The 27,601-nt window shown below is 42.6% G+C and overlaps 1 protein-coding gene across 1 annotated transcript in view; it reads left to right on the top strand.

Moving 5' to 3' along the window:
* The first annotated feature begins 561 nt into the window (after positions 1–561).
* The window catches only part of PRR13 (proline rich 13), a 34,864-nt gene continuing 7,824 nt past the window's right edge, over positions 562–27,601 (top strand). The window contains exons 1-3 of the mRNA XM_089691446.1: positions 562–666; positions 18,880–18,926; positions 26,079–26,407. Of these exons, the coding sequence (XP_089547572.1) occupies positions 18,908–18,926; positions 26,079–26,407 (348 nt within the window). The 5' untranslated portion in view covers positions 562–666; positions 18,880–18,907. The remainder of the gene's footprint in view (positions 667–18,879; positions 18,927–26,078; positions 26,408–27,601) is intronic.

Raw genomic sequence — 27,601 nt, 5'->3', positions numbered from 1 at the left:
TTTATTCTCTAGGGCTTCTGCTTAAAAAATATATAATCTTTGGGAGTTCTAAGTAATTTTCTAGCAAAACAATGCTGATTTTTACACGTCAGGTTTGGCCTGGGTCTAAAGTGGTTAGCTACCCCTAAAATCATGGTCCAAGCAGGGGCAGACTGACCATTTGGAAACTCGGGCACTGCCCTAGGGCCCAGGTCAGTAGGGGGCCCCATGAGATGCCCCTGGTACCTTTTTCATAGGCTTTTTTGAATTTGAGCAAGTACACAGGGGCCCCATGATCCCCTCTTGCCCGGGGGCCCCATGAGTTGTCAGTCCGCCCCTGGGTCCAAGTGACATGTCAGGTGAGTCAAGATGCTTTGATGACTGGACCCTGTTTTTTACGTGATACTTCGAGAATACGCATGCCGGCAATGATTGGGTTAACAAGACTGCAGTGCTGCCTGGGTGTGTCTCCGCTGTCAGCAGGAATCGCCCGGTGGGTGGTGCTAAAGGGAGGGGCATGCAAAGAATAAACAGAAAAGCGGCCAATCACAATCAGGAGGGTGGAGCAGTGAGACAATAGCCTGAAAACTGGCCAATCAAAATCGGGCAGGCGGGGCCAAGAGGGAAAATAGTGCAAAGTCTCCCGGAAGAAGAGAGGCGCGTCTACGGAGGAAGTCAGAGTGACAGGTGCGTAGTTTGCGCTGTTTTAGCTGAACGCTGCTGCCTGATCATGCTGTGTGCTGCTTGTCTGTGCTATGATCGGTCCACATCACACCCGGACATGAGCACACTGATGATTGACTCTGATTTCCGTCCGGTGTAGAGAGATGAAAGTGGCTGGGAGTTGTTATTAGAACTGACAGATCGGCCGAGGGCTTTCCTCTGCACTTGGATCGGACAAGTCTGTAGAAGAGTCAGCCTGGGCTTTCCATTGTAATAGCAGCAATGTGGAGGAATCAGAGCCGTGCAGGGCTCAGTACTCCTTGTTGCTGTGATCTCTGATTTTCTCCTCCCCATTCACTAATGTGGATTTTATAACAATGGATGAGCAGTGTGTCCCATGTTCCCTCCGATCACCACACCCAGCCTGTGTACACATACCCTCAGCCAGGGTTTATACAACACACACTATGGGTGAATAGCACAATGGTAATCCATCACAGTGCATAGCAATCAGGCCCTCCCAGAGGGCATATATAGAAAAATCAGGAAATGGATTGCAGCTCATAAAAAACTTTAAAGCGGAGTTCCACCCAAAAGTGGAAGCTCAGCTTGTTTACCTTCTTCCCCCTCCACTGCCATATTTGGCAATTTCTTTGGGGGGTAGGGGGTTTGTGGGTACCTGGTTTTGACAGGGTGCAGTTCAGTTTGCCGTGGCGAAGTGAGCTGGAAGTTCGGCTCCCTCCTGGGAACTTTCACAGGTCACAGAAGACTGCTGGACCAATCACGATGCGCATCGCAACTTGCACATGCACAGTAGGCACCTGGCTGTGATGCCGCAAGCTGTCACAGTCTGGTGCCCACAGTTGAGATGCCGGTGCCAGGGAGAGAAGGGATGGTACAGATGAGCACATCGCTGGACCCTGGGACAGGTAAGTGTGTTTATTAAAAGTCAGCAGGTACAGGTTTTGTAGCTGCTGATTTTAAACAAATGCAAAAACGGCTGGAACTCCACTTTATTATACAAAAAAGTGATGAAGGTTGGACAAAGCCATATACAATAGTGTTCAACAAAGTTTTGGGTGTTATCTTAATAGCCTAGAACTGTTTGTCGAACACTATTGTATATGGCTTTGTCCAACCTTCATCACTTTTTTGTATTATGATTTTTCTATATTAAAGTTTTTTTTTTTTTATGTGCAGCAATCCATATCCTCATATATATATATCCACATAAATGTCCAGTGCTGTGTTGATTCAGCATAGGAATCAGCCCAGCCTGCCAGTGAACCCAGCTGTTTTTTCCTAACTATACATGGAATCCACTACTGTTCCCCTGGGGAGCCCTGCACCATGCTGTAATGTAGATCATGATTTCTCCAACTTCAGAGACTTGTCATCTCAGTCCAGAGACTTCTCATCCAATCAGAAGGCATCTCAGAGCAATAACCATCCTTATTGGACAGGGGCACTTAGTTCCTGTTCTTTACCTGCAATTTTCAATACTAAATGGGGAGATAAACTCACTAATTTAAAAAAAAAAAAGTCAGTCTAAAATTTCCTATTTCTGATATGTGCCTGCTGTACTATGTACTTGTATGAAAATGTATCCTGTTCTCTATGTATGACTTTCTTTGTGTGAACTCCCTAGTGTTCCCACCAGTCCCTCTGCTTTTCTATTGAAAACTGACCACACTAGGCATGAGAGCACATCGTGAGCTGGGAACTTAGCCTGCTCTCCTCCAATGATCAGACTTGTGCTAACACGCCATCCTGCACAGCCTATCACTGGGAAGGACAATGTACTGCTGCTTCTCCACCCCCAGCTCTCTAAGATTCTTATGCAGCTGAGATCAGAGAGTATGTGATCACTTAAAAAAAGTGGGAAAAAGAAAAAAAAAAATGTGTGTGTGTGTGTGTATATATATATATACACAGTTGTGTTCAAAATAATAGCAGTGTGTTGAAAAAAGTGAATAAAGCTCAAAATCCTTCTAATAGCTTTTATTTCCATACACACAAATGCATTGGGAACACTACACATTCTATTCCAAATCAAAACATGAAGAAAAATAGATCAAATTTGTGTTGTTCCTCTAACAAAAATGAAGAAAAGTGAATATTAGACTGTTCAAAAAAATAGCAGTGTTTGTATTCTTCTTTACAAACTAAAACATTCACTATATAAACTGAAAAATGTTTGAAGATTTTGCTTTCCTTTGAATCACTTATGCAGGCCATAGACGGGGAGAAAAACGGCCAATTTTTATTTTAAAAAACGAAAAATCGGTCGTTCAAGCGGCCGACGTTACCACCAATGGTAAAAAAAAAATCGGCCGATTTTCATCCCGTCTACAGCCGGCAAAAAGTGTCCCTGCAGAGAGCTCTGCTATTTCTTTGACAGTTCTTTGACAGTTCCTTGACATTTACAGAGGTTGCAACATTGTATCTATTTGTATCCATTTAGGATACAGATGTTTTTATTCAGAAACAAATAGATACAATGTTGCAACCTCTGTAAATGTCAAGGAACTGTCAAAGAACTGTCAAAGAAATAGCAGAGCTCTCTGCAGGGACACTTTTTGCCGGACTGGAATTCCTCTTATTTTTCATCCTTCTTCTTCTCCTTCTTCATCATCATCCTCTTCTTCTTCTTCTTCTTCTTCATCATCATCATCATCATCCTCTTCTTCATCCTCCTCCTCCTCTTCTTCTTCTTTTTCTTCATCCTCATCATCCTCTTCTTCTTCATCCTCATCATCCTCTTCTTCTTCTTCATCATCATCCTCTTCTTCTTCTTCTTCATAATCATCCTCTTCTTCTTCATCATCATCATCCTCTTCTTCTTCATCATCATCATCCTTCTTCTTCATCATCATCCTCTTCTTCATCATCATCATCATCCTCTTCTTCTTCTTCATCATCATCATCATCCTCTTCTTCTTCTTCATCATCATCCTCTTCTTCTTCTTCATCATCATCATCCTCTTTTTCATCATCATCTTCATCCTCTTCTTCTTTTTCTTCTTTTTGTCTTCCTCTTGCAGGTCACTGCTCATGCGCAGATTTTTTATCGGTAAACAATCGGCCGATTTGCCCATCATTGCCGCGAAAATCGTCCGATCGGCAAAATCGGCCGATTTTTTTTCCAACTTTACCGAAAATAAAAACGGCCAAAATACAGAAAAACGGCCAAACAAATAGCCCACTAACGATCTGAAAATCGGCCGATTTTATTTTCGGCCGATAAATCGGCCGATTTTCGACCCATCTATGGCCTGCATTAATGAATATTTAGTTGTATAAGCACTGTTTCTGAGAACTGCTGTACATCTGTGTTGCATAGAGTCACCCAACTTCTGGCACCTGTGAACAGGTATTCCAGCCCAGGATGATTGGACTTCATTCCACAGTTCTTCTCTATTTCTTGGTTTTGCCTTAGAAACTGCATTTTTGATGTCACCCCACAAGTTTTCTATTGGATTAAGATCCGGGGATTGGGTTGGCCACTCCATAACGTCAATCTTGTTGGTCTGGAACCAAGATGTTGTACGTTTACTGGTGTGTTTGGGGTCGTTGTCTTGTTGGAACACCCATTTCAAGGGCATTTCCTATTCAGCATAAGGCAGCATGACCTCTTCAAGTATTCTGATGTATTCAAACTGATCCATGATCCCTGGTATGTGATAAATAGGCCCAACACCGTAGTATGAGAAACATCCCCATATCATGATGCTTGCGCAACCATGCTTCACTGTCTTCACAGTGTACTGTGGCTTGAATTCAGTGTTTGGGGTTCGTCTGACAAACTGTCTCCGGCCACTAGACCCAATGTCAGGAATGGACTCACCACTGGTGGTGCTGTGGCTCACTTGCTTTGTGGGCTGCAGTACCAGCTCCTACTAGAGGGTGCTTTCAGCAGCCAGGGTCTCACTCCTGCAATCAAGCCATCACCTAAGGCTGATTGCAGGAGGTCTATTTAAGCAGGACCAGGCCTGCAATCAGGGCCTTGGTGTTTGTTTCCCATGAGCCCCTGTACCTGGTATCCTGTGAATCTTCTGTTGCTGACCTCTGCATTGTTCCTGACTCTGCTGACCGTCTCCTGTTTAACTCCTGGCTTGCCTGACCATCCTTCTGCCTGATCCTCTGTACCGCGCTCCCCGTGAGTTACTGAACCCGGCTTGTGACCCTGACCATTCTCTGCCTGCTCCTCCGGTACTTCGCTGCCCGCACGTTGCTGACCTGGCCTGCCTGACTACTCCTTACGCTACCCAGACGATCCATCCATCCCGCACGGATCTGTCCCTGTTACCAGGTCTGCCAGCCTCTTCACGTCAGGCTCCTTTCCCCGCACACCTCTGATGACACTCTCTACCATTGCCGGACGTACTCGGGTCACAACCTGGTCTCAGTCTGCTCCAAGTCCTTTCCCACCATCGGGCACTGGTGAATAAGCAGATTGGGACTTAGACCCCGCGCTCCTGAGGAACCCCGTGCTGTGGGCTGCTAGAGACGCCGCCAGGCAGTGCTTAACAGTACCAAACGGCCTGCCTGACCATTCCACCTCTCCAGCCCTGACTACACCTGTGTTCCCACACATTTCTGGTCATACCTGGATCCCTAACACCCAAAAAGAACAATCTTACTTTTATCAGTCCACAAAATGTTGCACCATTTCTCTTTAGGCCAGTCAAAGTGCTCTTTGGCAAATTGTAACCTCTTCAGCACATGTCTTGGTTTCAACAGTGGGACTTTGCAGGGGCTTCTTGCAGATAGCTTGGCTTCACATAGGTGTCTTCTAATTGTAACAGTACTCACAGGTAACTTTAGACCTTCTTTGATCTTCCTGGAGCTGATTGTTGGCTGAGTCCTTGCCATTTTGGCTATTCTTCTATCCATTCGAATGGTAGTTTTTCGCTTTCTTCCACGTCTTTCAGGTTTTGGTTACCATTTTAAAGCATTTGCGATCATTTTAGCTGAGCAGCCTATCATTTTCTGCACTTCTTTATGTTTTCCCCTCTCCAATCAACTTTTTAATCAAGGTACGCTGTTCTTCTGAACAATGTCTGGAACGACCCATTTTCTTCAGAATTTCGGAGAGAAATGCACTGTAACCAGCATGTACATTTGCTGCCTTCCTTCCTTAAATAAGGGCAATAATTGGCACCTGTTTTTCAAAGAATGAATGACCTCACTAATAGAACTCCACACTGCTATTATTTTGAACATGCCCCTTTCAATTGGTGATTCAATTACACAGAATCAGCAGCATGCATGTCATGACTGTTGGGTCTGTTGGATTTCTATTACTATACTACACCTGCTAGTAAATTATTTGCCATGTAGAAATAGCATTTCTACCAAAAACAGTGATTGATCAGGTTAGTGATGTCTGACTGCTATTATTTTGAACACAACTGTATATACACACACAAATGTTTTTCCTTTCATTTCTATTATAAACTGTTTGCAAGGTGGGTGTTTACATATGCTTTAATTGCTTCCTATTACAGGTACATTCGATGTATTCCTTTACTATTTACTTTTACTGCTATTTACTCTACAGTTATTAGCGTGCTTTATGTCAGCCCTCAATGTGTCATAGCTGATCATATGTGCAGTGCCATGGAAACTGCAGCTCAAACAGAAGCTAAGATGTCAGTTTTCTTGGCTGTAAAGGATAGCTGCTCTTTAATGGTTTCCCAAAACAAATTAAAGCAATACTAAAGTTTTTTTTTTTTTTCCTTAAGAAAATAAAACTTGTCATACTTGCTTTCTCTGTGCATTGGTTTTGCACAGAACAGCCCAGATCCTCCTCTTCTTGGGTCCCCTGCCAGCGTACTTGGCCCCTCCCTCCTGTAGGGTGCCCCCACAGCTGGCAGCTTGCTATGGTGTCACCCAAGCAGGCAATCTCCAGAGCCGCAGCTCTGCATATCCATTCACACGCAGAGCCGTGGCTTGACCCCCACCCCTTCCCTCTCCTGATTGGCTCGTTGGCTTTGACAGCTGCCTCAGCCAATCAGGTGTGAGAATCCCCAGAGAACCAAGGATCTCATGGACATCTCTGGACCAGGATGGAACTCAGGTAAGTATTGGGGGGGGGGGGGGCTGCTACACACAAGGTTTTTTTACCTTCATGCATAGAGTCCCTGAAGGTAAAAAACCTTGAGCCTTTAGAACCACTTTAAGATATTCCAGCAATAACTGTCACATCCTTTTATAGAAAATAATGTAAAATACATTTATTTGGTTGTTTTGGTCATCTTCTCCTCTTTTGCTGTAACTTCTGTTTACTGAGTAAGAGGGGTGCAAGTATATTGGGATTACATGCACCATTCTACTCACCCATGATTCATTGCGTCGGTAATCCTGATGCACATGCATCCCTGACATCATTGTACTGGTACTTCCCACAAGTTTATCAATGAGCAGTTTATTGTTCTTTTACATGCTGATGCAGGCAGAGCTGCATCTTGCAACACAATAAATCACCCCTTGTAAACTTGTGGGAGGAACCAGTATGAATTATGTGTGTGTAGTTGGGTCACATTCACATAGCCCATCTCAGGAGCACTCCAAGGGGGTTGGCTATGTTCCAACATACACAATTAGTCTGGCTGAAAAAAGACGACAAAAGTACATCCAGTTCAACAAAAAAAAAAAGTTATAATCCTACACCCACAGTTGATCCTGAGGAAGGCAAAAAACCCAGCAAAGCATGATCCAATTTACTCCTGCAGGGGAAAAAATTCCTTCCTGATCTCCCGAGAGGCAATCGGATATTCCCTGGATCAACTTTACCTATAAATGTTAGTAACCAGTTATATTCTGTGGATCGAAGAAATAATCCAGGCCATTTTTAAAGCAATCCACTGAGCTGGCCAGGACCAACGTCCACATTTTCACAGCTCTTACTGTGAAGAACCCTTTCCATATTTGGAGAGGAAATTTCTTTTCCTCCAGACGTAAAGAGTGCCCCCTTGTCTTCAGTGATGAGCTCAGGGTGAATAGCTCTACACCGAGTTCACTATATGAACCACTGATGTATTTATACATGTTGATTATATCCCCCCTTAATCTCCTCTTCTCAAGAGAGAATACATTCAGTTCCTCTAAACATTCCTTATAGCTGAGCTCCTCCATGCCTCTTATCAGTTTGGTCACCCTTCTCTGTACTTTCTCCAGTTCCCCAATGTTCTTTTTGTGAATTGGTGCCCAAAACTGAACTGCATATTCCAGATGAGGTGTTACTAATGATTTGTACAGGGGTAATATGACATCTCTCTCTCTGGAGTCTATACCTCTTTTAATACAAGAGATGATACAATAGAGCTAAGGTAGCCACCTTCCTACAGGAATTTGCAGCAGAGGAGAAGTCAAATATATATTTTTTTAGATGTGCTGGGAAAATTGGGAAAAACTTCCTAGTGGGGACACGAGGATCAGTAAAAACCAGATAGTAGTTAAAAACTTTCTAACTCTATCCAAAACTTAAAAAAAATGAATAGTTTGGCTTTTAAAGTGTATCTGAAGCCAAATCTTTTTTTTTTAGTGTAAAATGTGGAGGGCAGTAGTGTATTTTGGTTTTGTGCTGACCTAGGCAAGACTAAAATCCCACCCCAGCCGCAGTTCTTGTCTCCGGGTCTGATGAGGAAGCTGCAGCTTTGGATACACTTTTTCTATACTTTAGTAATGTGTGTGTGTGTGTGTATATATATAGTGGACAGAGATGGAGATACTCGGACACATTGGGAAAGGAAGTTCCAGATGGGAGCGGTTCTGGAGAAGTCCTGAGGCGAGCATGGGAGGAGGTGACAAGGGAGCTAGAGAGCGGGAGGTCTTGGGAGGAACAAAGAGAATGATTTGGTTGGTATTTTGAGACCAGGTTAGTGATGTAACTAGGAGCTGAGTTGTGGATGGCTTTATAAGTTGTAAGTATCTTGAATTTTATTCATTGGGTGAGTGGGAGCCAGTAGAGGGATTGCCAAAAAGAGGTGGCAGACACTGGTAAGGTGGATGAGTCTGGCAGCAGAATTCATGATGGACTGGAGGGGGGATAGCCTATGTAAAGGTAAGCCAGTGAGAAATGAGTTGCAGTAGTCAAGGCTGGAGATGACCAGGATGTGAGTTAGAAGCTTTGTAGTGTCATTGGTTAGGAAGAGGCGTATCTTGGAGATGTAGTGGAGGTTGAGGCGGTAAGCTTTGGGCAGTGATTGGATGTGGGGAAGTGTAGATTGAGAATAGGAAGGATCCCAGAACAGAGCCTTTGGGGGACCCCAAAGGAGAAAGGAAGAGGAAGTAGAATTGTAAGTGACACTGAGGGTGCGATGGGATAGGTAGGATGAGAACCAACAAAGAGCACAGTCATGGAGACCAAAGGAGTAGAGTTTTTTGGAGGAGGAGAGAGTGGTTCACTGTATCAAAGGCAGTGGAGAGGTCCAGGAGTAGGAGTACAGAATAGTGTCCATTTTTACTGGTACTCCACAGTATTAAATAATCAAATTGCGTGTCTGTGTGTGTCATATTCGTGCAAATGCGCCCATACCTGAAACCGACACCTTTGTGGTGCTGGTTGAGCCCATACAAAGTGAATGGGCTCAAATCACACTGCAAAGATTTGGATTTAAACAGCAATGCGGTGCGATTCTTGTCCAAATCATATTCGGTTTCTCTGCGGGAAATGTAACATCCACCCGGCGGAAGTGGTACATCTGCCTACATATGGCCACCCATAGTGAATCATTGCAATCCATTTTTGTTTACGGTCAGAAATGGACTGACTGAACACCCATGTGAAAGGGGCCTATGACCTAAAGTGCCTCTGTTATTACACTAAATGTGTAGTAAAGGAGCTCCCTGCGAAAGAAGACACTGTATGTTCACCTTTCAGGCAGCTTGTGTGTCTTATTGAGGCCTCATGAATGCTGGATGTTATAAAAACACCAGGAGCGTTGGCTGTAGAATGCTGCAAATAAAAACAAGGTTTTTTGCATTTTTTTTAGGTTTTTTGCAGCTTTTTTTGTGTTTTTCGGCATTTGCAGTTTTTAGCTAAGTTATACTCCCACAAAATCTTCAGGCTTAAAAATGCTCATAAATGCCAGATAGCCACGTTTTTCAGCTTTTATTTACAGTATGTTAGAGCATTTTTACAGCTAAAAAACTCTCTTTGAAACCCACTAGTTCTAAGGTTTTTCCCACCCAGAAAACACTCCAGCCAAAAATGCTGATTAAAGCCTATGTATGCATGAACACATAGGATAACATGCTGGGGAGTTTATTGGCTGTAGAAAAAAACCGCCAGAAGTCAAAAACAGCAGCTGTAAACAGCCAGTGTGCAGGAGGACTTAAGGCAACTTTTTTTTTTTTAATTTTGGACAGTAGGTAGAATTTTGGAGTGGTTAGAACACCTGTCAGGTTTTTATTGCTGTCCGTGCCCCCGTTAGGAAGACCCACCCTCTCTATTTGCCCTGTTTACCATTATCATCTTACATGAAAGTAAAACCCACAGGAACAGGTAGAATAGGAACACAAGTTCTGGTGACAACTAGGGGTCCCATCACTTAAGGCCTCATTCACACCAGTGCAATGTGATTTTGATCAATTTTATGCCTTGGGTGCTGGTGAAGAACAACTGCTGCTGCTACTACTACTTCTTTTTTGAGGGACCAAGGATTTTCCTGGGAACCAAGCTGAGGATTAAAAAATTGTTGCTTTCAAAATTGCATCAGAATCCTATATACATGCGTTTTCTCTGCATTTCCATTGAAGTCTATGGGGCCAGCAATCACCCTGAAACTGAATTAAAGTAGTACAGGACCCTTTTCCAAAATCACTCCATGCTGAGTCACATTGATGTGAACAGGCACCATTGAAAACTATGCGATTTCCATTCACTTGCAATTCTGTTGGACTCCAGTCGCATTAGAAATCCCACTAGTGTGAGCCAGGCCTTAGAGGGATTTCCTCTCACTTCCTGTTTGCTTGTAAGACAAGAAGCAAAGGGAAATCTCCCTAATTGGACACTGACAGAGAGTATAACACTCCCTTACTCTATCCAAATGATAAAAAAAAAACAGTTTTGCCTTTTAGTTTCACCTTAATACTTGGGGTAGTGAAACGCTCAAGGAATAGACACTCCAATAAAAGTTATTTTTAAGGTGCCATACATAGGTAAAAATGATACAAGATATGTATAACACATACTAAATACTTTTATTTAGACACATTGTCTACCTGGGACCCTGGCATACTAGTGGACTGTGATGGTCTTTCTTGGTTGTTAGCCTGGCACGACCTCTGTCTCCTCTTTGGGTGGTCCAATGCCTCTGACACAGCCCCTGGCCGTTTCTGGTTCTGGGGTTAGGTTGGTTTGCTTTTGTTGTAGGTTGCCTAAAGGTGCCTTGGGGTTTTACATGCTCAGTAGTTGTATAAATGGTGACATATCCACATTGCCCCGAAGAAGTATCATTTTCACCTGCGGAACACGTTGGACTTGGAGATGACTGTAGCCCCTGCCAGAGGTGTTTACCTTGATTTTAACAGGGTGCACTTCTCAGAGGGCTAGAAAACCTTTTATGTGCTAGCAGCTCACAAGCAATAGGATGAAGCTACAGAAAGTAAACCTATACTTCTCTATTAACACACTTCTTGTCCTAGAGTGAAACTGTACTGAGCAGTACTGACACCCTCGGACAGTGATGGCTAACCTTTTAGAGACCGAGGTGCCAAACTGCAGCCCAAACTCCATGTATTTATTGTAAAGTGTCAACACTGCAATTAAATCTGAATTTGCTGACCACCAGTGCAAGGGGGCAATGTTCCGTTTACCACCAGAGCAAGGGGGCAAAGTTCCCCTGGCCGGCAGCGCAAGGGGGCAAAGTTCCCCTGGCCGGCAGCGCAAGGGGGCAAAGTTCCCCTGGCTGGCAGCGCAAGGGGGCAAAGTTCCCCTGGCTGGCAGCGCAAGGGGGCAAAGTTCCCCTGGCCGGCAGCGCAAGGGGGCAAAGTTCCCCTGGCCGGCAGCGCAAGGGGGCAAAGTTCCCCTGAATACTAGCGCAAAGGGGGCAAAGTTCCCCTGGCCGGCAGCGCAAGGGGGCAAAGTTCCCCTGAATACTAGCGCAAAGGGGGCAAAGTTCCACTGAGCACAAGCTAACATATTGTGTTAATAAAAAGGAATGAAAACTGGCTCACAGCCAGTCCAATATATAAATCGTTGGCAGCGCACTGACCGGCCATGCAAAAACATCATCGCCAGGCCCCGCTACTCCTTTCTGAGCATGCGCATGGCCCCTATGTGCGCTGTTATCCGATGCTCGGCTGCTGAGGTGATGCTGGGGCTGCCTGGCTTGCGTGCCAACAGAGAGGGCTCTGTGTGCCCGCTGCGGCATGCGTGCCATAGGTTCGCCACCACTGCCCTAGGACAGGGATTGTGTTAGAACTACAAAACACCTCCCTGTCTTCTCCATAACAGAGAGAGATGTTTTGTAGTCCATGGAGATAGCAGGGAACAATGCTAACTGACAATAGTCCAGAGGCAGAGAGTAAGGGAAGTTATCAGCTCATAAGATGTCTGGGTGGATGAAGAGCAATTTTCTTTTTTGTACTCAAACAGATATAATAAGATGGTATATTTAACAGACCAAAAGGGACCAAAAAAAATATTGTTACAGGTTACATACACTTCTCTAATGCAAATATTACAGTGATACTTGTATAATAATAGAGCACATAGCAATAGAAAAGTGATCCAATTGCCAGCCACATACTTTCCTGGCATCTAAGAAACCAGGTGCAGTGTATATATAGAAATCTATGCAAACGGTGCTCCGACAGAGCACACTAAGCTGGCCATTTGCCATTCTTCGGTGCAATCTCACTGCCCATATATTAAAGGAAACCTGTGCTGAGAAATCTGGAGGTTGCTGATCTGTTTTTTGTAATACATGTCGCCTGGCTGTTCTATTGAACCAGTACTAGCACAGTCTCTAAATTTCTTCTGACTTTGTAATTTTCCTTTGATTTGTAAATTTCCATTGACTTTGTAAGATGCATGCTTGTCAGTATCTGAAAGTATTGAGGTCAGGGACAAATTGGAAACTAGTATTTTTAGAAGGAGTCTAGCAACCTCACATTTGTCTATACATAGGTTTTTTTCTTTAAAGCTGAAGTTTATTCTGCTTATTTTTTGCCTTCAACGATTCTTTCTTTTAAACCTTCAACAACATGCTAAGAAAATTGTGAAATGAAACCTTTCTATTTCCATTAAATACTTTGTTTTAGACCCATTTGCATCATCCTTAGGTCTTTGTGCTTTGTGCAATGCAGGCAAATCATCGGTGGTGAGAGGGGCCGGCAGGGTGCTGTACATAGTATACCGAAAACAGCTTTGACAATGCCCGCATATGATGCTGAGCCTCCATGATTGAAAGAACTGATATCCAATCAATGTAAGGGTGGGCCAGAGACAGTAGGGCTAGGGAGGTATGAGCTAGATGATATCGGATGTCCTCCAGCCAGAAGATGAAACAGATTTTGACTTCTAATGCACACTGTGAGAAGCTTACAGTTTGCAGTGAAATCAGAGTAAGCAATCTAAATATAGGATAGTAGCCTATATAAATGTGAAAGACATAAGGGAACGCTGGAGTTCAGCATCAATACATATACAGTTCATGAACAATACAATACAGTGCATGAACCCCAAAGACAATATGATTTACACCCTTAAAAGAGCTGTGTAATCATTGGCCACAAGCCTTCGGTGTCATTTTAAATGGTTGCTGACCTCATACTGTAGTTTTACTGCTACAGTGAGGGCTGGCTGTGCAGAATCAATATATACGTGATTGTTTATTTCTGGGTAGGGGGTACGCGTGCTTCCGCCCACTCGGCTGCACTCTCACTGGCTCTCTTAGATGCCAATCGGTGGAGCAGATGACAGGAGCGAAATCTGTTTTGGTAAACAAACTGACAGTGGTGATGTGACAGTTTGTCTCCCTGTAAAGCAGGAAATAAAAACTGTCCTATCCCCTAGTAAAAACAGCACACAGATGACAGTAACACTTGCTCGTCACACAGTTAACCCTTTGATTGCTGCAGATGTTAATTCCCCCCTGCCCACCCAGTGTCATTAGTACAGTACAGTGCATATTATTAGCACTGAGCTCTGTTTTAGTGTGATGTCAGTTAGTTCCAACACAGTGTCAGATTGCCCGCCACACTATCACAGTCCTACTATAATTTGCTGATTGCTGCCATTACTAGTATAAAAAAAAAAATAAACAAAAAATCCAGCATATATACTGTCATTTGTAGATCCTATGACTTTCACACAAACCGATTAATATACACCCATTGGGATGTTATTTTTACCAAAGACATGTAGCAGAATACATTTTGGCCTAATATTTGATTTTTTTTTTTATTGGATATGTTTTATAGCAATAAGTAAAAAAAAAGAAAACATTTTTTTTCAAAATTGTTTGTCTTTTTTCACTTATGCCGCCAAAAAATAAAAACCCTAGTGGTGATCGAATATCACCAAAAGAAAGCTCTATTTGTGTGGAAAAAAATTAATTTGTGTACAGTGTTGCATGACCAAGCAAATGTCAGTTAAAGGAGTGCAGTGCCGTATCGCAAAAAAATGGCCTGGTCATGTAGGGGGGCAAACTCTTCCAAAGGTCAGGTGGGTAAAATAAAAAAAATCCATGATGCAAGGAATGATAAGGTATGTCACATGACACTGCCAACAAGGGAAGGACAAATGGATGTGACATGTGGACTTGGATAGTTAAAGATTTTTATTTTTTTTTTACATATGCCACAATGAATGTTATTTCTGCTTCCTAAGTGAGGTCAGCAAGTCTGGTGATTTTGTACTGCTGCATGACTTTACATTTTCAGTGAATTATCTGGGAACGTCTGTACTTAACGGAAGTGAAGACATGAAAAATTGTGTCCTGCTTAAAACAAATAAGTTCTGCCGAGCACTTTGCAGGACTTTGATCTGAGGCATGACAGGTGTCCGACGCAGCTCACCCTTTACATTCCCTCATTGGAGGTTAATACACTCCTCTAATATGTAAGGTTTGAAAGTTTATCAGCACGGCCACAATCTAAAACAAAATTGTTCATTATATTCCTCTGTATGACATGTTTCAGCTACCTAACAGCCCCAGTAAATCACACGTCACCTTTATGGTACCACTTCCTGCCAATTAAACATACTCCAATGTAGTAACTAAGGGCCCTTTCACACAGCGTTCAGTCTGGATCCTTACATCGGTTTTTCATATGAACCAGATCGAAGCACCGCATATGTCTATGAGCAGGTGGTTGTAAGCATACACTATATTGTCATATGTATTGGAACACCCCTCCAAATAATTGGATTCAGGTGTTCCAATCACCTCCATGGCCACAGGTGTATAAAATCAAGCACCTAGGCATGCAGACTACTTCTACAAACATTTGTGAAAGAATGGGTCGTGCTCAGGAGCTCAGTGAATTCAAGTTTGCAGTAAGTCCCTCTGAAATTTCCTTGCTACTAAATATTCCGCAGTCAGCAATTAGAGGTATTATAACAAAGTGAAAGCAACTGGGAACAACAACAACTCAGCTATGAAGTGGTAGGCCATGTAAAATGACAGAGCGGGGTCAGCGCATGGTGAAGCACACAGTGCACAGAAGTCGCCAACTGTCTGCAGAGTCAGTAGCTAAAGACCTCCAAACTTTGTGTGGCCTTCAGATTAGCACAACAACATTGCGTAGAGAGCTTCATGGAATGGGTTTCCATGGCCAAGTAGCTGCATCCAAGCCTTACATCACCAAGTGCAATGCAAAGCGGCAGATGCAGTGGTGTAAAGTATGCCGCCACTGGAGTCTAGAGCATTGGAGACATGTTCTCTGGAGTAATGAATCACGCTTCTCTCTCTGGCAATCCGATGGATGTGTCTGGGTTTGGCGGTTGCCAGGAGAACAGTACTTGCCTGACTGCATTGCACCAAGTGTAAAGTTTGGTGGAGGGGTGTTATGGTGTGGGGTTGTTTTTCAGGGGTTGGGCTTGGCCCCTTAGTTCCAGTGAAGGGAACTCTTAAGGCATCAGCATACCAAGACATTTTGGACAATTTCATGCTCTCAATTTTGTGAGAACAGTTTGGGGATGGCCAGTCCTGTTCCAACATGACTGCGCACCAGAGCACAAAGCAAGGTCCATAAAAACATGGATGAGCGGGTTTGGGGTGGAGGAACTTGACTGGCCTGCACAGAGTCCTGACCTCAACCCAATACAACACCTTTGGGGTGAATTACAGCGGAGACTGCGAGCCAGGCCTTCTCGTCTGACATCACTGCTTGACCTCACAATTGCGCTTTTGGAAGAATGGTCAAACACTCCCATAGACACACTCCTAAACCTTGTGGACAGCCTTCCCAGAAGAGTTGAAGCTGTTATAGCTGCAAAGGGTGGGCCAACTCAATATTGAACCCTATGGACTGGGATACCATTAAAGTTCATGTGCGTGTAAATGCAGGAGTCCCAGTACTTTTGGCAATATAGTGTATGTATGTCCATTTACATCTGCTTAAATCTGAGACTATTGGTCCACAAAAAACAGATGGGAAAGGTTTTTGTCCTATTCCATTTTTGCAAACCTAAACGGTTGTAAACAGATCTTATTCATTCCCTTTTACATTTTTTTTTTTTTTTTTTTTTTTTTTAGACAAACATATTTTTTGATTATACATTTGTCCATCTATGACTATTTTCTTCAACAACTAAAATATACATGGACACATACTAATGTATCCTGAACTGAAGACAGATGTAAAACTGATGTACATGGATTAAGTTTTAGGGGGGTAGACACTACCCACAGAGAAAAACAGAACGTGATTGCTGGGGAACGGTGACTTGCATTTTTACAACATAATATACTGTTTCCCTTTTTCTTTGTTTGTAAACTTTAATGGAATGTCACATTCATTCATTTTTATGCAAGACTGCTCATCTACCGTGCATAGAGATGCAGGGTCTCACACATGGCTGTGGAGTGGTGCGAAAAAATGCAACATCTTTTGGACACCAGTGGTTTCTGTGTGCCTTTCAGAGAGGTGTGTTTTTCTTCTACAGCTTTCTGCTATCATGTGAACCTTCCCTTAATGCATTTTATTACATCAGTTTTTTGTGGTGGAACTTGGGTGAAGGGACCGTAACAGACAACCAGGAGTGGGAATCAAAGTATCCCTAATTAACTCTCTAAACATTGCCACAAAATCAGCATGTTAAAACATGAAATAAAAAAAAAAAATCGCAGAACACTTCTCTCACTACATAATTACAAAGCACATGATTTCAAATATATAAAAAAAAGAATAAAAATATATAAACTATGTTAAACAATGAACACGAGTAAACTCCAGTAAAGAGGTGGCACCTCGTATTCTCAGGTGGTCTCCCATCCAGGTAACTAACCAGGTCTGAGCCTGCTAAGCTTGTAAGATCAGACACCATCAGAGTAGTATGTCAGGATCTGAGGTATAGTACTAGTCTTTTACTTTTGTTTTCTGGGCTGTTTTTCTTTCACAGATGCTTATCTGTCCCATGACTTGTGTTTTTGGAAGATATTTTTCAGTGTTATGACTCCACATCCAGTACCTTTAGGGCCTCCACTTTCACATAGGCAGTGCTAATGCGAGTGACACTGAAGTGGAAATTAACTCAAAAAGTGAGATTGACCATACTGTATGGTAATATTAGAAATGTTAATTGTGTGTCTAAGCAGTGCACTGAACATTTTACCTTTTTCATGTGGAATACCTCCTGAAATGTAGCAGTGCACTTCTGTGAGGGTGCCTAGGAACTCCTGTGCCTTTTCTGAAAGTCCACTTATCTTTTAGATTAAAACTGCCCTTTCACAAATCATTTTCAAAACTGGGAAACCAACGCTGCCGTGTGCGGCGACCTGTGTGAATCTGCACAAATCAATGCAGGCAGATAATCTTACCTTTTGATCTGAACAATACAGTGACTGAGCCCAAACCTAGATCTGTTTGGAATAGTTGGGCCCCAAAAATGAATAAATAGCAATGAGCACAGGATAATATGAGTTATCCTTTGACTGGATATATAGTATTGAGGTTAAAGTGGTTCTAAAGGCTGAAATTTTTTTTATGCAAGGGTAGAGCTGTGCTCTGTGTGTCTTATAGGCGGCAGTGGAGTGAGCACGCTTGAGTGCCCCCAGAACAAGCAGCTTGCTATGGGGGCACTCAGCAGGAGAGGGGGGCCAGGAGTGCTGTTGGTGACCCGAGAAGTGAAGCATTGGGGCTGCCCTGTGCAAACCATTGCACAGAGCAAGTAAGTATGACATGTTTGTGATTTTTAAATGAGAACATCTGAAGCTTCAGTATCACTTTAATTTGCTTGGATAATTATTAGAGAGATTTTTTTCATACTCCTAAGCAGAACTAAACGTAGTCCTGTCCTTCGCCGCCATCTTCTACTGTGTGCCAGTTTTCAGCCATCCTTTTTGGCTGGCGCAGGATATCATCACTCCTGTGCATGCATAGGAGTCAGTCATCCTGGCACAGAGAGTCTGGGCTAGCAGTGTAAGCTGAGAAGACAGCAAGCAGACAGGTAGGTGTATCGTAGCCTAGGTTCATGTTCTTATATAGATCGGGAATGATTGCAGAATGGTGATTGTTCCTGACCCACAGGCAAAACGTGCTGCTCTTTAGCAGACATGCGGGTGTGCCATTATTCCTTACCATTTCCCGTGTTATCCAATGCTAGAAAACGTATTTTGGCTCTTGCTGTGAAAAAAAATGTGAAAAAATGCATTGACTTGTGTTTTTTAATGTGTTGCTATGCAAGTGCATTTAACGCGCATCAACACAAGGTAAGTGCAAGGCACTTGTTGTGAATTTAGCCTTCCACTTTAAGATGTTTTGCTGTGTGTGACAAGAATCCACCCTTTTCAGTACCTCCTATTATTAAACTTGCTGCCACTTACACACCCTGTTTTATCTCCCCTTCTGCTGTCATCCTTTTGTACTTTGAACAGGGTTGGGAATAACAGGGAGTGCAGCTTGTCATTGCATTCTAACAAACTAAGTCAAATTATTGAGCTTGCTCTCTTTTTACTCGGGATATTTAGCAGCAGTGCAATATGTTAAAAGGACAGTGACTTCTCTGAATTCTCTTTGTATATGCACAGAAATTTGACTTGTCTGAATCTTTCTTTCTAGGTAGAACATCTACCTTTTGGGGAGAGCAATGTATCCAAATATTCCAGGTATGTAACCGTTCATTCTTATTTTTGCAAATTTCATCTGAGTTTTAAAAGTTATTTGGAATAAAACTAGTTCATGATTAGAATCAAGTTTTGTCCCAGGATCAAACTTGATGTTTTTGGAAGTACTGACTCCTTGGAGTACTTTTGTCTCTTTAAATGGCTGGAAGCTACAAATGATGATAATTGTTACAGCCTATGAGAATAGAAGTATAGGAGCAGGGGCGGACTGACCATTTGGAAACTCGGACACTGCCCGAGGGCCCGGGGTCAGTAGGGGGCCCCATGAGTATGCCCCTGGTACCTTTTTTCTTAGGCTTTTTTGAGTTTGGGCAAGGACACAGAGGCCCCATGATGCCCTATTGCCCGGGGGCCCCATGAGTTGTCAGTCTGCCCCCGTATAGGAGGTAACACTGGAAAATGGAAAGTCTGAACTCCCAACTTCACATTTCTTGCAGGCCAGTGACCCACCAGGTAGTGAACCCAGAATCAGAATAAATACCCTTGCTCTTGCCCCTTTTTAAAACAATCTTCAGCTGCAGCTTCCATATTTCTATTTGCTCCAGTTCCGATTGATTCATGCACACTAGCATTTTTTATAAGCTCAAAAAATGCTAGAAAAAAATACTGGATAAAAAATGATAACAGTGTTTTTGTGCCTGATTTTGTAGTAGTGTTTTAGGAGCATTAGCATTTTATTTAAACTTTTTTATAGTACATGAAGAAAATAAAATGCCCAAAAAAGCTGTTGGGTGCGTTTTAGTAGTGTTTACGAGTGTTCACCTTTTTTTTGCCAGGAAAACGTCCCCAAAAACTCCACAAAACATTTGTTTTCTGCTTAAACGCTCCGAGCATAAAATAGTGTGCATGGACACGTAGGATAACAGTATTCGCTTATAGGAACAGAAAAAAAGTTCATAATAGCGTCTAAGCGTTAAAAAAATCTAATGTGCATGGAGCCTAATAGAGTAGACTTGACTGCAGTTGAATATTTATATGTCTTGAAGTGGTATTACAGCAATGACCAACAACAGCCACAGGTTCATTTTAAAGCTGGCTCCTGCATCAGTATATTCTTCATTTCCCTGTACCCTCCACCCCTGTATGCTGATGGCAGCAAAGTGAAGCCTTGCATAATCTGCAATTCCATTCAGAGCCTACATGGGGCTGAACGCTTTCCTCGCCCCATTGTGACAGTGTTGGCCAAGCACCAGCATCTTCAAGAGGAAGGAAAGTGATTCTCTTACCCCATACCCCAAAGTACTAGCAGCAGAATGAAAGAAATACAAGTATATACAGAAGGGGTGTCCGGCATTAAACTGAACCTCTTTCTAAAGGGAATGTATAGCCAAAGACTTTGTTTTGCATTGAGTAGGGATTAGAATTGGATTTAGTTTTTATAGCTACCTCTGCCCCCGCTAGGTAGAAAATCCCTTTTTGTCCTGATCGCCACTTTTACTGAGGGACTAATAAAACTAATAGGGATTTTAACCCTTCCCTACTCTTCGAAAACTATGGCTATACATACTGTATACAATGGTAAGTTTACTTTAAAGTGTTACTAAACCCACAACAGTAAAATCAGTCTTTTTCTGCAGTAAAGCATGCTTATGATACTCACTGTGGAACCTAAGGGGTTAATCCTCTGCATTGTGTAAAAATGCTGTTTGATCCTGACTTCTCTGATCCTCCCCTTCTTCCAATGTCCCCCTCTTATCTCCTGATAAGACACATTGTGTGGAGACACTGCACACTGCACAGAGTTACAGATATAAAAAAGTGCAGCGCTATAAATACCTCATCCGCATAAATATATATTATATGCAAAATATCTCACATCACATCAACTAGGAAGAATTATATATAGTGCTGTGATTGCTCTCAATATTAATAAGTGAAAAAAACACACGGCAATCTTCATGCAAGTGCTCCCAGTTGGATAATGAATCCACAGTGACAGGGGTGCCCCCTCACCTTCCTGCTCAGGACCACTGAGCCAGATAAATGCCCCTTTTGTTATCCTCCCAAGACACCATGGGAACCTCCTCAGCAATAACGGTGGTACTTCCTCCTCTGATAAGTATATATCCAACGAATACCTCCGGATATTAGTACGAACACCTCTCCATACATGTCCCACATAAGGCAAAAAGATCCAACATAGTGTAAAACTGCATACTTTTAATAAAAACCACACTCCAAAGTACTACTCACATTTGTGCAGTTCAAAAATCGCATTTCACCACACCATGGGTGTACTATCTGTGTGGATCCTCACAAGGTGCACCAAGATGGCGCCGACGCCGGATATGACGTCACCACGCAGTCCGTTAGGCTCCTCCCACTGGCGTATCTACGCGTTACGTCACGATTGGTTACACGTGACTTCATCAGGATATCCTGGTGACATCATATCCAGCGTCGGAGGAGGAACGGAGGAAGTACCACCGTTATTGCTGAGGAGGTTCCCACGGTGTCTTGGGAGGATAACAAAAGAGGCATTTATCTGGCTCAGTGGTCCTGAGCAGGAAGGTGAGGGGGCACCCCTGTCACTGTGGATTCATTATCCAACTGGGAGCACTTGCATGAAGATTGCCGTGTGTTTTTTTCACTTATTAATATTGAGAGCAATCACAGCACTATATATAATTCTTCCTAGTAGATGTGATGTGAGATATTTTGCATATAATATATATTTATGCGGATGAGGTATTTATAGCGCTGCACTTTTTTTATATCTGTAATTCTCTGACTGTATTTGGTGCAAGGGTTGTGACACCCAAGTGCTGGCTGCTTATTATATATATTTTTTTTCTAATAGCGCAGGGGTATTATATATTTTATATATATATATATATAAATAAATTATTGCTAGGTGTTTTTTTTTTTTTTTACTTGGGAGAGTGCATGTGATCAGCACATCAGCACTGCCCAGACAGAGATCAGGGGTTCTGCATCCTCCTAGAAAAAACTCCTCCTACAAGCTTTAACCAGTGATCAGCTGAACACTGATAGAAGTCACAAGATTGCTTTAACTGCTGATGACAAAGGTATTTAGCAGTTTATTTTTACTAAAATAATTGCATTTCCATGTTCTGTGTACTGTGGTAGATCAGATATAGTAAATGCAGGGTCCTGGGTTTAGTAACACTTTAAGCAATACAGGTTTCTCCATAAATAGTACATGTTAAAAATAAATGTCTGTGGCAGTTTCCTTTGAAGACATTTTAGTCACAAGGAATGTAGCGAAGACAACACAACATGGACTTTGAAAACTGTAGCTGCTTGAATGACGTACAAACAGCTCATATCCAGAGATAACCGGCACATTGAGTTCTAATCGATATTAGTCTTGTCTTGCAACATTTTTATTTGTACTAGCAAAGTGGCACAATATGGGATGTTCAAAGCGGAAGTTTACTTAAGGCAATTCTTAAATAGTTACATGGGTCCTCTCTACATGGAACCCAGATGTTGGTGGCAATCACTGTAGTAGAAGTGCCTATTACAGTGATTTCCGTCTTCCACTGGGATCCCACATACAGTATATGGCACATACACATTGGTTTAAGCTGTAACTCTGTAAAAACTGCCGTACAGAAGTCTTACTTCAATTTTTAACTAGAAAAGCTACATTTTCTGGGGAAATTGTGTGATGTGTTCTTGCCTCCACCAGTAGTCTACAACTGGAGTGGGCGGAGTAACTGGGTGGAGTGGCTTGAGTAACTGTTGTGTGGTTGGAGTGGCTGCAGTAACTGTGAAAAGGTTGGACTGGGCAGAGTAACTTTATGGAGTGGGCAGAGTAACTATGTGGAGTGTTTGGAGTGAGTAAAGATAGTAAACATTACACTAACCAATTGATTGATCAAATTTAAAAAGTGCACATGGCAAGCTTGATAGTGAGAAATGCATTTCAACTTTTATTTTTCAGCTCACACTCTAGCTTTTGTCACTCTGCTGCCTGCTCACACACCTGGGTTCCTATGGCAACTCACTCTACAGCAAGGGCAGAGAAGAGCGGTTAAAAACAAACTGCTCCAACTTGCTCACTTCACTGGCAGTTGCCATCTTCAAACGGTTGTAGTTTAAAAATTATAAATTCTACACCGAAGTGCTTTATATTGTGTGAATCACAAGACCCAGACCTACATTTTGATGTATAGTATGTCTCTGAAATAATAAAAATGAAGGCACAGTCGCAGTTTAGAAATTGCCCTTCAAATTTGAGGTAGCTAGAGTGGAGTTTCAATGAATGTCAATGGGCGGTGTGAGTTGCAAACAAATGGTCATATTGTGAAAACTATCAGGATTATGGCTTAGCCATGGACATGTTTAGTGGCAGCGGGGATAGCTGAACGTTTTGATATAAGATTTGTGTAGGTGGGCTTGAAAATGAGGGAGTGATGGCAGTTTAGAAATCATGTCCTGATTTTTCAGCTCACACTCTAGCTTTTGTCAGCTCCCACTCTAGTTTTGAACATTCCGCCATTCATTCCTATGGGACCAATTTCACCACAAAAAAGCCGATATTTCATGAACCATTTGGCGAAACGTTCCACAAAGTAATAGTACACCAATCAGGAACAATCCGCACGTTTTGGTATATTACTGTCTAGGTAGAGTAAAAACTGTGGGAGGAGTTAGGGTGGTAAATTTGGCTATAATAATAAGAATATATATGTGAGATAACAGTAAGTGGTCTTGCCATGCAAGAACACTTAATGAGTGTACATGTAGTACTTTATCTCATCTTCCTATGTGTTGTCTTAAGGCTAGCTGTCAACTCATTCTGGGCCCCCCTTCTCCCCTCTTTGTTGTCAAAAACACCACAAGCAAGGAGAAAGCTGCATTGATAGCCGGCAATTTTCTCCATCTCCAAGCACTTGTCCAAGGCAAGCGTTTCCAAATGCAGGGAGAGGAGGGCTTGTCAGCTAACATGTTCCAGGCAAGTGACAGAGCCAGAGAAAAGTTCCACCTCCTTGCTAGCTGCATTGTTTGTTTGTCAGCTTAAGGGACAGGAGGGATGCCCTTACAGCTAGCCTTAGACAGTACATCGGAACTAGGTCATTGACTTAAAGTAAAACTAAAGGCCAAACATTTTTTTCATTTTGGATAGAGTAGGGAAGGGTTATAACCCCTTTTAGTTTTTTTTTTTTGCCATCTGTGTCCCATTGGGCAGAATTCCCTTCACTTCCTGCCCCATAGCCAAAACAGGAAATCCCTCCAAAGTGAGGGAATTATTATTATTATTATTATTATTATTATACAGGATATAGCACCAACAGTTTGCTCAGTGCTGCACAATATAACGGGAGACAATACAGCATCAATACAAGAGGGTTAGGATGGTCCTGCTCCTTGGAGCTTACAATCTAAGAGGGAGGGGCTAGTGGTACAAAAGGTAACAACTGTGGATAATGGACAGGTAGGAGGAATAGAAGATTCCATTGTTAGCTGAGGGCAGGATAGGCTTCCCTGAAGAGATAAGTTTTCAGAGATCACCTAAAAGTGAGCAGAGTAGGTGATAGTCTGATAAATTGGGGTAGAGAGTTCCAGAGGATGGGGAAAGCTCTGGAGAAGTCCTGGAGACGAGCATGAGAGGAGGAGACAAGGGAGCTAGAGAGCAAAAGGTCGTGCGAGGAGCAAAGAGTACGGTTTGGGTGATATTTGGAGACAAGATCTTGATGTAATTTGGGGCAGAGTTATAAATGGCTTTATATGTTATTGTTAATGTTTTGAATTTTATTCATTGGGCAATGAGAAGCCAGTGGAGGGACTTGCAGAGAGGGATGGCAGATATGGAACAGTTAGTAAGGTGGATGAGTCTGGCAGCAGCATTCATGATAGACTGAAGAGGGGATAGCCTGCGATGAGGTTGGCCAATGAGGAGGGAGTTACTGGTTGGACGATTCCCCCTATGTTCCTGTTCTGGTAACAATCCAACATTTGGGATTTTCTTTCACATTCACTCTTGGCGATACAGGACAAAAAGAGAGGATTTATCTCCCTATCTAGCACACACACAGCAACAAAAACCTGACAGGTGTTCTAATCCACCCCCACTTTATCCCAAAAAAATTGCCGTTAATTATACCTAAAAGTATATTTAAAGACAAAACCTTTTTTGGATCGCGTGGGGAAGGGTTAGGCCCTCTGGCAGGTATTTATTGTCTGTCTGCTGTCTCAATTTTATCTTGCTGGTCACCAAGTCATTGAGGGGAGATTCAAAATGTTATCACCAGAGGAAGAGGCAAGGGTTAATTTTCTGTTCTGGAGACAACGTTCTTACATGAGAATTGGGGAGATTTTCTCCCATTGCCTACTGCGTTGCCAGGACTGGAAGTGAAAAGTTGTGGGCAACACCAAATCGTTTTAATAGGTGTCTAAACCCCCCTAACCCCAAAGGCTTTTATTTTTTTAGATTATAACACAAATCTGGACATTGACAGACCTGGTGGTAACTGCCTAATGTTGCTTGTCATTTTTTATACTTTTTGTTTAGTTTGGGGGATTTACTGGTATTGTCCCTGTTCAGGAGTTTTGCTGTCCCCTTCAGCTGTAAAGTACAATGGCCACTAATAAACATATTATAAGTCAACTGGAGAAATCTCTCCAATGCTGGACCGGTTGTGGGGTTTTCCGGTACTAGTTCATCTTTATATTTTTTCTGTAAAGGTGAACCAACCCTTTAAGTGTATTTAGCCAAGTAAGGCCTTTTTCACATGGATATAGTAATTTACTGATGTTTGTATGCAGGATCTTGATGGCAGAGGCTGGCAGAATGGTCCTGAATAAAACAAAACTCCAGTTATGTTCTGTAAAGACCTGAGGTATACCCGCATACAGGCATGAAAACGTGTCTGTGTGCACCCGATTAAAGTTCTTCATCCTCTTCTACCTGCCAGTCTTTCAGTTTGTGTATAGGCTCATATGTACTTGCATATACAACAATGCTCTGTTTTCAGATCCATAAACAAAAAAAAAAAAGGCTACACAGCCCATCCGTGTGCAAGAACACAGCTATATATATCATTAGTTTGATGTTTTACATAAAAATGTCCTGTTGTAATGTTGTAAATCACAATGTAATTCCACTCTTTATTATGTATGCCACTTTAGAATTGTAATATTTCCAACTTGTCTTCCTGTTAACAGGACAACCTGGTTACCCACCAAACCCAGCATATCCTCCTGGCACCAATCCTGCATACCCTCCTGGTACAGTGCCTCCTGTCTACCCACCAGGTCAGCCTGTCTACCCACCAGGTCAGCCTGTCTACCCCCCTGGGCAGCCTGTCTATCCTCCAGGACATGTACCACATCCTGGCCATCAGCCTGGCTATCCTCCACATGTTGGACCTTGCCCACCGGGAATGCCAGGGTACCCAGTAAACCCCATGATGCCTGGATACCCCATGGATAAGAAAATGAGGAAAAAAATGAAGAAGGCAAACAAGCATGCACATAAGCATGCATATGGAAGGGTAAGTGTGATCACATGTGGGCAGAGTGCATGATGGGTACTTCAAATCCTAGATACATTTTGCCCTATGACTTAATTTACTGTTCTGTCCCCACATGAAGGCGAATGAAGGTATAACTGACAATAGCTGTGTAACTTCCTACCTTCGTATCCAAGCAGTGGAGCAGACCGGACCGGCAGATGCTTAGGTTAGACGGATCCAAACGTATACACGGGAATGAAATCAGCGTGGGTTTATTTGCTCCAAATACAGCGACAAACAGTGATACAATACTGTAATGTAGTAGAGGTATTGATGCTGTCCTGTGATATCTTTCCTGAGGCTAACTGCTGGTCAAAAACTGATGCCTTCACAAGCCCAGGGTATTGAATGTCCTGTCACACAGCTATATAGCAGATAAAATGGCTGCAGGAAGTGACCAGAACCAAGGCTTGCCTAAAACCACGCCCAGCAGAGGAAAAACTTACTAGCTATAACAGAGGCATGCAGCATGCAAATTCTGGCCAGCAGATGGCAGCAACAGATCAAGACATAGAAACAAACATGGTGAAATAAGAATTGGTGATACAATGCACAGTTAAATAACAAATATGAGGGGAACAGCACATTTACAAGGCTTTGTTATTCTCGGTATATGTTTTTTAATATAATTTCCTGTAGGGGTAAAGCGAACTGTTAGTTACAGTTGCTTGTAGATTTGCTTCTGAAGCTGGCCACACACCTTACATTCTGATCATACAATCTTCTTGATATGGAACTCCAAGAAAAAAAACTAATTTTTATTTATTTTGAGGGATCCAGAGAAGCTATATATAATCATTTGCCAAACACATCTGGAGGGTGACTGGGCGTACTAAAAATGTTTATTTTTTTTCTTCATTGCTCACGTTAGCACTGTTATTTTGTTCTTACTTTAGGAGCTTTCTACGCTCCACCTGAGAGGTCTTGTTATATACAGCAGGAAGCTGCATGGGTGAGAGGAGATCCCATGTTTTACATGCCCCTCCTCTCCATGCAGCCTTTCATGGAAAGCCTTGTATTCAGTAAATAGAATACAAGGCTTTTTGTGAATGGCTGAGGGGAGAGGAAGAGGAGTGCAAGCATCATTATCCTCACTGCTCACAGCTCATGGTCAATTTCCAGTATAGTAAAAACAAAATGTAGCTGTGCCTGCCGTTGGACTTTCAGCACATT

The sequence above is a fragment of the Staurois parvus genome, unplaced genomic scaffold (genome assembly GCF_062004578.1).
Source record: "Staurois parvus isolate SC_StPar_1 unplaced genomic scaffold, SC_StPar_1.0 ptg000562l, whole genome shotgun sequence".
Taxonomy (NCBI): domain Eukaryota; kingdom Metazoa; phylum Chordata; class Amphibia; order Anura; family Ranidae; genus Staurois; species Staurois parvus.
The sequence above is the reverse complement of the archived record's forward strand: the minus strand, read 5'-3'. Positions and strand labels throughout refer to the sequence as shown.